Source organism: Zosterops lateralis (genome assembly GCF_965231275.1).
Source record: "Zosterops lateralis genome assembly, chromosome: 2".
NCBI lineage: Eukaryota > Metazoa > Chordata > Aves > Passeriformes > Zosteropidae > Zosterops > Zosterops lateralis.
The window spans coordinates 107566458-107580652 of NC_139763.1; the positions used below are offsets into that span (position 1 = coordinate 107566458).

At 41.4% G+C, this 14195-nt stretch overlaps 1 protein-coding gene across 1 annotated transcript in view; it reads right to left on the bottom strand.

Moving 5' to 3' along the window:
- Nucleotides 1-1245: 1245 nt before the first annotated feature.
- HTR1F (5-hydroxytryptamine receptor 1F) overlaps nucleotides 1246-14195 on the bottom strand; it is a gene marked incomplete at its 3' end in the record, with an annotated part of 101568 nt that continues 88618 nt past the window's right edge. Inside the window, exon 3 of the mRNA XM_083855834.1 lies at nucleotides 1246-2387. Within this exon, the coding sequence (XP_083711960.1) occupies nucleotides 1246-2349 (1104 nt within the window). The 5' untranslated portion in view covers nucleotides 2350-2387. The remainder of the gene's footprint in view (nucleotides 2388-14195) is intronic.

Sequence of the window (14195 nt, forward strand, 5' to 3'; positions counted from 1 at the left end):
AGAGGTTTAGAGATGACCTTCTCAGTGAGCGTTCCACAGGATCCCCTGCCCAGGTGTGCAGTGCATACTGAGGTCACTCCCTCTGCCCCTGCTGCAGAAGGTGCTGCACAGCCTTTTCCAGAGACCCACACTGCCAGCACTGCGGTGCTTTCTCACTTGCTTGGAAAGGGAGCACAGCCCTGGTGCTTGGGGCAGTTGAGAAAAGGCTCAGGGGCATCATACTTGGATGGAGGGCTGAACATGCTGAGCTGGAGCTGTCAGCCCCAGTTCTTCAAACCTCACTAAGCCACCCTCTGTCAGCAGTGCTCAGCTTGGGCATGAGCTGTGGCTGGTTTGGTGCTGCAGGTAACAGGCTCTGTGCCTGGCCAGGTGTGAGGACATGGAGAAAGGAATGTCTCCTGCTTCTCTCCCTTCTAATATCTCCCCAAGGAGAGCCAGCTGCTCTTTATGAGCTTTCCCTTCTCCAGGGAAGCGGTGTCTCAGAGCACCGGGCACTCCGTGTACCCAGCTCACTGGAGCTGCCCCAGATGTTTGGCCGTTTCCCTTGGGGTTATACTCACATCTGCTGTGGGTGTACAATGTCAGAGGGCTCCCAACACCAGCCTGCTATGAAACTGGTAACCCATGAGAGCCCCTTGCCTGCTGCTGGGGTGCTGTGTAACACTGGGAAGTCCATCTATGGGACAAGGCAAGGCTGCAACTCACTCAGCTGACTGACATAGGATGATGGTAGATATATTTAAAGCTACTACCCTTGGCTGTGAATGGCTTGGCTCTATGCTGCAGGCCTGTGCCAGACTGTTGGATGCATGTTGTCATTCCATGGTGTGTTTTCTGTCTTATATCAGTAGGGTTTAGAACATGTGTGTTGTTTTACTTAACATTTCACTGATGACTGAGGGTTACTTTAAAAAAAAGTTTTGTTTCTTTGTCTACTTCAAGTGTGTTTTCCTTCATATTTAAGGTGATACCTTATGCTTCAAGCTAGGCAGCTGTGCAAATCCCAGCTGGATGAGAGCCACAGTATGCTACCTCTTTTTCTAGAGCAAAACCAATCCCAGATGATCCATCTCTTTAAAATTTGGGCAATTAATGCTCCCAAAATTACATGTACAAAACAGTCATTATAATGTAAATGCAGAGTCCTGGTGCTTTGCCTTACATACAACAAATGCCATCTCAGTTATATAAATTTATACAGGTTAAAAAACAATGACTATGTTCTCCTTATATGAGCAAAAGCTCTTAAAGGTATTGCCCACACCGCACAAGCTTCTGAAAGGCTTTCTTGAAATCTTCATTAAAGATTGTGTAGATTAAAGGGTTGATAAGGGAGTTTATATATCCCAGCCATGCTAGGAAATTAGACATGTCTTCTGAGATATGACATGTTTCACAGGTATTAACAACTACTTCTTTTACAAAAAACGGGAGCCAGCAGATCACAAACGCCCCCAAGATCAAACCCAGCGTCGTTGCTGCCTTTCGCTCTCTCGTGCTGGAGATTCTCTGTTTTTTCCAGGACTTCTCGTGCTTGGATTCAGACCTGGGGCTTCGTACGGTGATGTTGATTTTATCAGAGCTCACCAGGGGATCTGAGGTCTTCTCTGTCGTGCTGGGCATTGAAGCTGATTTGGTGCTCCTTTCACCTGCGTCCAAAAGGACTTGTCCATTCACCCCCTCCTCCCTCACGATCCGGCTGACGCTTCTCCTGTGGAATGTCTTTGCTGCTTTGTAGATCTTGTAGTAAAGGATCAGGATCAAGGCCAGCGGGATGTAGAAGGCGCCAAACGTGGAGTAAATGGTGAAAACAATGTGGTCGTGTTTGATGATGCATTCGTCCTCCCTGCTGGTTGTCTGGTGCCTCCAAAACAAAGGCGGCATGGAGATAAAAATGGATATGATCCATACGACTGCTATCATGATTCCAGCATGCTTAGGTGTCCTTTTCCGGGCGTATTCCACGGCATCCGTGATCGCCCGGTACCGGTCCAAAGCGATGGCGGAGAGGTGCAAGATGGAACAAGTGCAGCACGTGATGTCTACGCTCAGCCAAATGTCACACACCACCTGCCCCATGATCCAGGTCTCCTTTACAATGTAGACAATGCTGAAGGGCATCACCAGGACTGCCACGAGGAAGTCAGTCACTGCAAGAGAGCAGATGAGGTAGTTGGCAGGGTGGTGGAGCTTTCTCGTCACAATTATCGCAGTCATCACCAGAGAATTGATGGCTGTTGTCATTAGAGCCAGCACAGACAGGGTAATGGAAATGAGAATCTTGGATGTGGCCCATTTGAAAGGTTCTTCTGATGTGCTGTTTTGTTCAGTTGAGTTTATTAAATCCATGTTCCCTTTTAAAGATGGTCTTTACCCGTAGCAGTTACCTGTTGGAAAAGTAAAAACATTCAGATAATGCACCCTTGAATTTTTGTCTTCTTGAAAGACTGTGGGCCCTAAGCTTACATGAAGTTCAGACTTATCATTAGAAATTATTCTGGTTCCAAACTCCAGCCTGTTTCCTTGAGTGGCTAAAAATACTTACTTCTCTTCCAGCTAAAAGCACTTATTCTGAATGCTTTGTAGAGGAGTCCTGAAACTGGTTAAATGTGAACAACCTCATCCTAAAGTAAGCAATAATACTGCTTTTAGGCTCGAGCTGTCCGCTCCACTAACCGATGTAATGACTGTTGAAAACGTTAATCCAGCAGGCATAATGCTTATTTTCCCCATATAAACTCATTTCCCCCCATCAATAAGTGACTCATTCCTCGTGTATTAGCTAAACATGGGATTTCTTAACTGGGACATAGTTTTGAAGAGAAAACAGAATGTGAAACATTGCCCATATGTCCTAGGGTGACACCATACAAACAGGAGAAGAGCAGAATTGTGTGATGAAAGTGTCATTTTACGTCTTCCTCTTACACATCTCTAAAATAAAACAGCTTAATATGTTTTAAATCTTCAAATGGTTCACTTATTGTCTAGTTGAAGTATTATACATACATTAGATTCCTGAGAACATCTCTACTTTTCCTCGAGTTTTGCTGTTCTGTGGTTTCTGCCAAAGAAAACTGCAGAAAACTTGGGTGCTTCTTGTTCTGCTAATGACTCTCTATGGAAATAGCCTAACTCCTCCTATGGCTCTGCAGGAAGGAAAATGCAGGGAAATACTGATGTTCTTGGTTGTGTTCTAGGGATAAATTCTTATCAAGAAGAGTTTCTGAGTGTCCAGCAGCCGAATTGGAGGTTCCAGTTTTTACTGTGAGTGACAAGCTCTAAAGAGGATCAGGTTTCACCCTCTAGTGAGTGTTGACCTGCAATTTCCTGTGTAAGATCTACTTGATGGATACCTAAGTGGGGTTATCTCTGACAGATTCTTGAGTGTAGTGAGTGAGTTGCACTTGTGTTACGTTGGATGCCACATGTAGGGTAATACGTGAAATTTGTGAATAATTTTTCTTTCAGAAGTTTGGTTTCATTAACATAACTAAGGCTTTTCGATATTATGCTGGAGTGGCTGAAAAAGAATCTCATGTACTGTTTATAACCTTGGACCCAAGTCACTCACTTGTTTTGATATTTTAACCTGGGCAATAGCTACTCAAAAATGTTTTTTAGCACTGGTTGACCAACATTTAATTGAATGGAACCACAAGGAAAGGAAATGTATTTTATGTGGTGATATTTACACATGCTGAACAGATTCTTGTCCTGTACATGAGTTGATCACGATGTGTGTGCTTTCTGTGTTCCTTTGTCTGAATTTGAAATACACCTTACACAGGTAAAAACAGATCTTTCATTGTGTCTGTGTCACCTTAAAACCTTCTGAATCCACACTAATTTCTATTTTGCAGATATTTTTGTCTATAGCAAGCTGCCTTTTAGGGAAAGAACAGACACATATGCTATTATCTGGTGAATGTCAACCTCTGCTAAATAAATAATCCTTTTCAAGCTTGTGCAAATAAATAGGGAAAAATGTTTATTTGGAAAAACTAAGGTATCTGTTGATATTCAGCAGTTGATCATACTTTAAAACAGTTACTCATTAAGGTTAATCACCTTATAAATTTGTAACTCTTTGGATATTAGTCCTTAATTGCAAGCTAGGAAAAAGCAATTTAGAGCTAATGAAAGCTGATTAATCGTTTTTGAAAGATTCTTCAGTTTGAGACCGTGGAGTAAGGAAGATGGTATGGGTAGATTTGTAAAAGTGACATGTAGGAATAAATAGTTTCCTTAGTGCTGCTGTGATTTGGAGGCTCTTCATGAGAAGCACAGTGGCAGAAATGTGCTGGCTTGCACATTTCTGTGCAGTGATTGTGACTCTCTGTGTGGAGGCAGAGCCATGCAGAGAGAGGGCTGTGCTGCTTAGGACTGCCAGTCACAAAATTGGGTGGCTTTCCTGGTCAAGTGGGGTGGGGATCCTTTTCTAACTGGTGGGAATTTGTGCAGCACTACTGGATGATCATCAGATAAAAATATTGTCTTATAAATACGTGAAGTTGAAGCACTGTTGGTATTTAAGGACTGCTGCTTCTTTCTCTTTTGATAATGGCCAGAGTGACCTAATCCTGGATTTTTTTCTGAAGTGGAACTCAGTTCAGTCAGTTTCCATGGCTGCCTTCTGTCCTCAGCAAACAACCAATCCACTTTTAGGAGTATGAAGGATGATCCTGTAGACAGTGCGCTGGATTAGGATGCAGGAGAGCTGGCCTCTGCCCCTCTGCTTTAGCCTTTCCTGGTCAATTTTTGCGCAAATTCATTACAGTGCTTCCACTAATTCACTGTAAAACAAGAGGAATTCCCTGGAACCTCAGTTTGTTTATTTTTATTGCTTTCTCTTAGCAGCATGATTTATTTCTTGTGGAACAGGAGGAATTAGCCACTTGTACAAATAGTTTTTTCCTTCCCTTCCAGACCTGGCATATTAAGGTGACCTGAATGTAAATACTTCCTTATCTGCAAACACACACATATATCATCTTGCTGATCATGTTTAGAAGGCATGGGTGAAATTGTCTGTGCAGCCTTATCACAAAAGTAAACATTAAATTTGTCTAGTGGCCACTCAAAGAAAATGGATGTTGTGGGGTTTCAGGTTTTCCTGAGCATATGTATTATTAAGCCTGTAACCCCCCATTTGTGACTGAGATTTACAAAATAACAATGTAATTGCTCTTGTTCAACAGCCTTAGTCTGCCCTTCCAGGTTTGAAAAACAGTACTATTCTGTCTTTGAAAACCTGGAAAATAAATAAAAATGCCTAATGCTGGAGAGACATGACTGGGCATACCTTTGTGAAAGGCATCATCAGTCTCCTGTTTGGGGTTCTGAATGTTGACTGAACTGCTAGAAATGTACAGCTCTTGATTTTTGGACCTGTTTCTTTTTTCCTTTTTTAAATTTTTTTTTTTTTTGGCTTTAAGCATTGGCAGGGAGAAAACGTGCTAATTAGGATTTAAGTACTGCTTTAAAATACAGATGTTTTGGGATACTGGGGGGGGGGGTGGGAGAAGGTATTTTCTTTTTTTCAGTGTAGGTTCATTAGCAAAATGTGTCTTTAATTAAGAAACTGTAACAGTAATCAGACAGCAAAATAAGCCAGGGATTGAATTTAGGGCATTTAAACTGCTACAGGCACCAATAGCAGCCTTTGTGCTTTAAGTAAATACAAAGTTGTGCTGGGGCAAAGAAAGCTCCTACTTTTCCACCTTCCAGCAGTCTTCAGCTGGCTTTGAAGTGAAACACTTCACTTGCCAGCAGGAATCCCTTGCTCTGTTGCCTACTCTGACCTGCAAGCCAATTGGATCTAAAATTTTTTATGAGGCTTTATAAACTTGTACAAATCCTTCCTAATGTGACTGTGTACCTTTAGATACTGACCAAGTGACGTACTAATAACAATTAGCTTCATCCATCATATTACATGTGAGTAGAGGGAAATATTGCTGCTTTGGATTAAAAAAATCCATTTAAGAAAGATGAGCTTGTACTTGGATCTGACAGGGGGGTGTACTTTGAGCTTGAGCCCCGGTGTCCTAACAGAGGAAGGAAGGGTAGAGGGGCACTTTCACTTGATTCTCAGTGTCTTTAAATTCTTCCCTGCCAATAACTCTTCCTAAGGCTCCTAAAGCCACAGTACATCCCTGGGACAAGGCAGGGAAGGTTTGTGAGGGAAGTTCTTTGCCAGCTGCTGCAGCAAACCTGCCTTTCCTGGAATGCAAAATAGATGTCTGTCAGCAGATTGAAGTGTGAAGAAATTACAAGGTTGCCAACTCTTCTTACCCAGTCTGCATTTCTGCATGCTTTAAACCTTATTTTTTTTCTTTTTTCTCCCTCATATCTGCAACTTAACTCAGAGGCAGAGTTATTTCCATTTCTTAATCTGTCAGCAAATGTTTGTATATGCAAGTTTAAAATAATGCTCAAGATTCCCTGTTTGGGTGATGCTGTCCAGTCCTTGGGACTGAGCACAGTCTGGACCTGAAATGTATTGGCAACTAGAGGAATATCTTAAAAGCTGTTTAGGTTTTTCTGTATGAGTCTCCACAAACTGGAGTTATTTATAATTTCCACTTGTAAAAGGTCACAACAGACCTAGAAACACAGACGACAAATAACTGCAGAATTACAGATAAATCAATTGAAGTAATATCAACTGAAGATAATGTGGAATTTTGTCTCCCAAGCACGCCTCAGGAAAAGCACAGACAAATAAATAGGCTTTGCAGCATGCCCTGAATACCTTTATAACACAGGAAGGAAACAAATCTGAGTCCTGGAGAACAGGTACCTCCATGTCTGAGCACAGGTGCTGTGGTTTCTTACAGAATGGCAAAAGAAAGTCCCTTTCTGTGTCTTGAACCTGGATTTGGTGCTTGTCTTAGCTGTGTAACAGTCTTAAAAATCCTTCTGTTGGCAAAATGATGTTCTGCAGTATGCTTTGTGTCAGGCACAACAAAGATTATGCTTGCTTTAAATTTTCTGGATGTCTCTTTAAATTCATTCAGCCAGCAGAAATAATCCCAAATGGCTAAAATGACAAAGTCTGACAGACTTAGCCCTGAAAATTACCACCCCAAATGTCTTCTCTGTCATGTTGTTGCTCCTGGAGCAAAACCAACAGAGGTAGGTAGTGCTTCCACTGAAGCAGCTGAAATGCAAAGTCTGAAGCCTTCCTCGAGCTGCCAGGGAAGGGAAATTTGCCCTCTGCCGCTGGGTGCTGCTGACAGGAGAGATGCAAGCACCAACTCCAGCAGGACTGTAATGAAAACAGTGCTCCTTGGTGAAAGGGAAGCACTGGAATAGCTCTGTCCTCATCTTGCTGGTGTAATTAACTCACCTTCACGTTTCCTACTGTGATTCCTTTGCCAGGCTCTCTGCTTGTGTCTCTAGGACTGCAGTGTAGTCCCAGACTGCCTGTCAAGGCTGCCTGGAGGATCCCTCCCCTGCTTGTTGTCATCATGTCTGTAGCAACCACTGCCTCTGCTTCTGTGGAAGAATGTGATGTTCAGAGGGTAATTATGCATTCCTTGCTGCTTCTAACATTGAAGTTAAGGGTTTGGCTTTCTGTCTCTTTTTGGAAAATTACCCACTTGCCTGTGTTTGCTCCTTATTTCATGTCCCTCTGCCATCTGTTTTAATCTAGCTAAGGGGTATGGGGGGAGGGAAGGAGGAGCAGCAAGAACACAGGATGATGGACTTGCTTATATAACACGACTCCCAAATCCAGCTTCAGCTCTTGGGTGGTCACAGAGGGAACCTGTTACAATTTGATCATTTTTGGCTGGAGAGAGAGAAAATTTCATTCCCCTATTCATAGTTCTCCAGAAGGGGTGACAGTGATTTGTTTCTATAATTCTTTAGGTGAAGGGATTTGGTTTCCTCTCTTATTTGAGGCTGGCCTGAACCCCTAGTCCAGATCTCTCAGGATAATGGCCTGGCTAGTTGTCTGTTGTGTTGTATGTGTTGTGGAAGAGCCCCAGAGGATCAGGTCCTGGACAGTAGTGCCCACAGGATCTGCTGCCTGCCACCTTTTCTGCTGCTGCTGCTCCTAGCTGTTAAAATAGATAAATGTATGTGAGAAATAGTGTTTGAGCACTTCATCCCCCAGTGTGAGCTCCACACTGAGCAGAATGGCACAGAAGTGTTCTATAAAGACAAATCCCATGTAACCACATGGCCACCACTCTGTCCTTAGAGGCACATATCCCCTTGGACTTGGGGTTGGGATCGGAATTTGAACCCTCCATAACATGAGTGGGCCACTCTCTTGCCATCCTTCCTCTTAGGCATTCATCCTTTGTTTAGTTTGGATCTAAAATGCCTGAAATGTTCCATTCAACCAAAAATTTTCTGTATTAAGGAAAAGTTTAAAATTTTAACTTTAGTCCTGGTGAAGAAAAAGCAATGTTTCTATTTGTTTGTATTTGAAGGTTTTTCTTTAATTGGTAGTGAATCAAAGAAGTGACTAATTACCCGTTTTTTATCTAATTTGTACAACTAGTTTCTTACTAGGCAGGAGTGGCATGTTTTCATTGTTATCAACTAAATTTGTCCAGGGGGTTGAAAATGCAAATTGGCTTTAGTCGTGTTCCAAAACAACTGCCTTTTCAGGTAAGGGCTTGAAACCTGTAGGAATCACAAAGCAGTGCTGGAGCAAGGAGGTTGAGAGGCAGTGTTAGTTAGCTTGAACAGCCATAAAATGCAGCCTTGTTTCTCCCACTTCCCACTCATCCTTATGCTTTGAGGCCATGTGTTCTTTGACAGCCCTCTGAAAACACTTGTGTGTGCAGCTGCAAGTCCCAAACCTCCTTCACTGACAGACCTTCCTCTGAAACTCTTTTACAAGAAAGAGGTTCAGCAACAGAACAATCAATATTTTCAAATGCGTGCCTGGAAAAAAACTCTATTTCAATCTATGATATAAAACCTCATAATTTTCAGACTATACCCTGGTCCAACAGTTGGGGAATTATTTTTCTGCCTTGTGATCATCAGGACAGCTTTGAGGGAGAATTGGTCTCAGAAGAGTTTGCTGGAAGAGGAGTGAAGGCGGCACATCCCTGTGCTCCTCCTCTGCAGCAGGATTCTGTGTGACACGAGAACAGCATAAGTCTGTGGCTGATCACTTACTGTTAGGAGAGATAGCAAAATTCACTTAATATTTAATCTCATCTCTGACTTGTTTTTGGAGACTGATGCTATTTTAGATAGTATTTGTCTTACTGCATATTTCCCAGTGTCCTTATACTCCTAACCATGTCACTTGTCTTTGTCTAGTCCTCACCTGATCATCTTGGAGACTGAAGGTCTTTTCCCCTTGATCTTATTATCCATATGGCGTGGGATAATCCTATCAGATGTAAACTCTGCATTGAGTTTGCCCTAAACAGCACTTCTCTAACATTTCCTTAATCCAGACCAACTGAGACAATTCAGGCTATTTCCCCTGAATGATGTGCATGTAGCCCTGGCCAAGAAGTACTTCAAGCAAAACAAACAAAACAGTCCTTAAAGCTGATGATTTTGGAATAGGGAGGATATTGAGAGCATCAACCTTTTAGAGGTTTAGAACTCAAAATGTTGTGGTTTTTTTCCCAGTCTCCATGGGAAAGACAGAGAGAAAAGCTGCCAGAAAAACAGGAAGAATTTGTGGAAAGCTTTCTCAAAGTGATGCATCCGTGGCATAGGATTTTGTTGTGGAGGAACGTTTGTTGCTTTTTCTTTCAGACAATGCTTTTCTGCCAGAGGATGCCAGGCTCCCTTGTCTTGATGACTTGTACACTTAAGCTGGGGGCTGTTTTTCTAAAATTCAGAATCTGTACCTTCAAGCTTAGATCTGCACTAATCAGGACATGATTTTTTTGCTATACTCTGCATGGGGTGCCACAGTGCTGGTGATACAATACAAAGAACTATTCTTGTACCTGCTTTCTCCTGCATGGAGGCAGAGCATAAATGTGGGCAGGTAACTGATCAGACTTTCCATGAGCACCACAGGAAAACCAGGAAGTCCTCATTTGCTGTTTTCATGTGCTTTTCCAGTTGTGTGGAGATTTTGTTGTTGGGTTTTTTTCTCTTTATTTGGTTTAAATTTTCTTTTTTAGGGATTTGAATCCTAGCATTGACATACCTGAATATTTTAGCTAGATTAATTATGTTTACTCAGTGAATTGGCATAAATGCTAATGGCAGAAACCCCATTAGTTCCAGGGCTGTTTAAACCATCTGTGTCTTGAGATCTGGGAAGCAGCTATGCTGGCAAACCTCTGGTGCAGATTGAGTGTTAGCTTTCCTTCTTTTCAGTTTCCAACTACTCTGCAGCTCTTGAGCATGCCTTTCTCTTTACTTCAGTTTCTTATTGCACTGCAATCTGATTCTTTTTGAAAGCACCAGTGTTAGGCAGAATAAGGACAGCCTTATCCTCTCTAACAGGGACAGGACTCGCAGAACAGCCTGCATGAAATCAAGTGTGGTGAGGAGAGCTGTGGAGATAGGGGACAGTACATCGTGTGCAAGAGCTGTGAGGAGCACTAGAGGAAGTAGAATGGCTGGGAAGAAGACGTGCTGGAGTAACCCCTGCTTAGTATTTGCATGTTTCTGAATCCCACAGTGGTGCTGAATTGCATTGAAATTATACAGATACAGCAGCTCCCTTGGAGAACTAAGATGCATCAAGTGGCACATCCGCGCGGTGCCGTGGAAGTCAGCGTGTGGGATTTCTGAGATCTCTGAGATTCCTGGCAGGTTTCCTTGGCTCAGTGTGTGTCTGCAGCAGCGAGGATGAGAGGAAGGCAGACTGGAGCAGCTGCCACCAACCCAGACTGGCAGCTAGTCTGGAAATGACTTGTGTGTGGTCAGGACTGGGAGCCCAGCAAAATCTCCCAAGGTCCTATTTTGGCAGAGAATGATTGTCTCTGTGGTCAGATGCCATCAAAGCTTGCTGAATAATTCCTGGAAATGTTCAGCCTTGGGTGTATTTTTAGGGGTACCCCACTTTCCAGGAAGCTTGAGGCAGCAGGACAGTGTAAAAAGTGCCCAAACACAGAAACAAGGATTTATTTTAGGAAGCTTCCTGGATCTGCCAGGTCTCTTGATGTAGATGCTGTGATTACTAAATCAGCTCTTAAGCTCTCTAATGCTTTGTGAACTCATTTTCATTTCTGATAGGAAAATAACAGACTGTCACACACAACTTTTTTCCTTTGCATAATTCAGATGTAGTTGTGACACTTGACACACTGCATAGATGACTGTGAATGGCTCCTTAAAATTTCAACAGATGATTCAGAATTAATTATGAAAACCAACCTTATAGTTGTCCCAGGAATTCAGTACAGATGATCATTGTCTAAGAAGATCACCCAGCTCCAGTTGATCCCCAAAATTTCTCATTGATAAAGCAGCTAAAGAATCTTGAATGATAGACTAAGGAAACTTTTAAAAGTTTTTAGTTTTCCTGTTGATTTTTTTTTCCTTTGAGAATCTATCGATGTTGGGTTTCTAAGATCTTTTAAAACATAAGTTTGTGATTATGAAAGCCTTCAGCACTGTCTAGAAGTTTAGGTACAACTTTGTCCCAGGGATTCTTGTGGGCAGCACTTCAGCTCTTTGCTTCCTGAGTAAGAAAAACCTATGCAGTTTCAAAAGATGGTTGTGCAAATCTAACTTTTAGATTTAGATTGTAATCATAACATAAAGAGGAAATAATTCTAGCAGCTGATTTCTCCTTAAGTTGAGAAAATGCTGAGAAAATGAAATTTGTGTTTTTATATGATAAGAATGTTTATTTGAGAACTTGGTGCACACTTGCAATGTATTTCACCATATTTCACAACGACTTTAAAAAAACCTGATAACATGAAATATCAGTTTGGTTGTGAAAAGAAGCATGAAACAGATTGTGTCTAATTGCCCAAATCCACAGGAGGCACATCAGTGCTCTGAACTGCTGCAGGAGGGTTCAGAAAACCTCCAATGGATTCTCAGCAATCACAGGCTTTCTGTGGCCCCTGTCATTTCTGAAGGAGATCAAGATTGTAAGATGTGCTTTCACATAATAACATGGTAAAAGCAAGAGTAAAGGACAGAGGCAAATGATTAAAGTGCTGATCTTCAGAGACTGGAAGAGGCCTGGAAAAATCAAAGGTGAGCCCTTCCTTCTGCATGATCTGGCTTGTTTGTTATGCATGGGAACAACAACATCGTGCTTAGCACTGCTGGAAATGCTGAATTCCTTTCCCTGGTTTGCTTACAGCCCAACTGTCACTTTGGGAAGCTGAAGAATTTCCCTATGGACTGTAGCATGAAAAACTATTTTTCTACTAGGAGACTGGAAAAGACCAAATTATAACTTCAAAGCTGTCTGCTCAAAAAGGCTTTTTCAATTTTAATGTCTGAAGCTACTGAAATTTATGCGAAAAGGCTTTTAACATTTTAACATCAATGTACTGTTGACAAGCAATGAGGATTGTAGTACAGGTTTTCACATTGTTTGTCCTTGTGCATATATGTGTACAATCACCATCATTTCTATGTTTTCTATTTTAAGAAGTCATCATTGAAAACTACATTTCCTTAGTGTTCAAAATGCTTCTTTGCTCTTTGAAGCTGAAGAATGTTATAATGTTAAGTCTTCTGGAAAGGAGCAATGAACAGATTCAGGCAAGTGCTCACTTCTGTATAATACCTTGAGGGTTTTTTTCCTCATTTCAGCTTTTCCCATTTTCAGCCACTAAATGCTGACATTACCTTTTGTGATTCTTTTTCCTCTTTGTTTCTTTATTCACAATCTTTCAGGTGTGACTAGTTCATATATACCAATTATTCCCGCTCCTAGTCCCAAGGGTTAGAGACTTTCTTAAAAAGACACAGGTGGTTATATGTGCATAAATTAGGAGGATGCTCTCTCTAATCAGTTGACCTGAGTATCTAAGGCTTCAAGTAAGACTGAAGAGTAATAGCCAGATCACCAGCTGTTGGAACAGGAAAAATGTTCCTGGCTCTGCTGTTACTTGACCTCTACTGCAAGATTATTTTCCTTTCTGATAATACAAATGGATTGTTTTAGACCCAGGCAAGAAGTCATAATACTTTCCACCTGCAAAGAGTTTATTTGAGTTTCTTTGTTCTCTCTGTTCCTGATAATCCCTCCTAATGAAAAAAATAAATCATTAGGTGCTAATTTAGGCCATGCAGCAAACTTTATCTTAAAATCTTAGAATCGATTGTGTGGGAAATAACATTGTATTATACACTTACACAATTTCTTTTGATTACTGCAGTATGACCTGGTTTGGCCACAATATTGACTGTCAATATTCTCTATTCACTAGATAATAAGCAGCACTGTGAGGAAGAACACTGCAAAGACATAACCATTCCTTCATCAACTATTCTAAGTCCAAATTCAAATTTTAATTTGGAAAAAAACCCTATAACGAACTGCACAGGGGCTTTCAGAAATTAAGTGATTTGTGGTAGCATTGTAGGAGATAAAAATGCAATGCACTGAAGTCCTTGCTTCCCTATTATTTTCAGCTAGTAGTGGTAAAAATGCTGCAGACCTTTAAATACCATTAAGGTTTCTCTTATCTCAGTTGGAGATAAGGTATTTTGTGGAAAGTAGGTGCAGAAGAGCACTGAAAAAAGAAGCAAAACACCCCCCAAGCCTAAGCAAAAAACAACCAATAGAAAACAACAAAAACTCACCACAACAAACCAACCCCCCAAAATAAAATTTGACTACGTCTTATAACCATCAAATATGGCACAGGCTCATTAGATTAACCTTTTGTTATGATGAAAAGCATTGCTGTAAGATGTTTTTCAGCTGTATTTAATGGGATCAGTAGGTTTATGCTCCTTATTATGTTGAAATTGATAAAGATTTTAATTTAGATAAATGGGTACCTGACATGGTCTGTTGTTGTGGTTGTTTTTTTTTTTTTTTAATTTTTTTTTATTGAATATAACTGCTGCTTTTATGTTGGCTTCTGACTTCTGTGATGATTAACAGATAATTACTTTTCCTGTAGTGAGCAGTGCTGGATTTGGGTGGCAAGAAGGAATGATGTTCTTTGTGTGGATGTTGCAGCAGGAATGGTGGAGCTGGTGTCCATGTGGGCAATCCTGGATAAAAGCAGCTGCATCTGAGTCCAACTCAGAGAACTTGGCTGCCC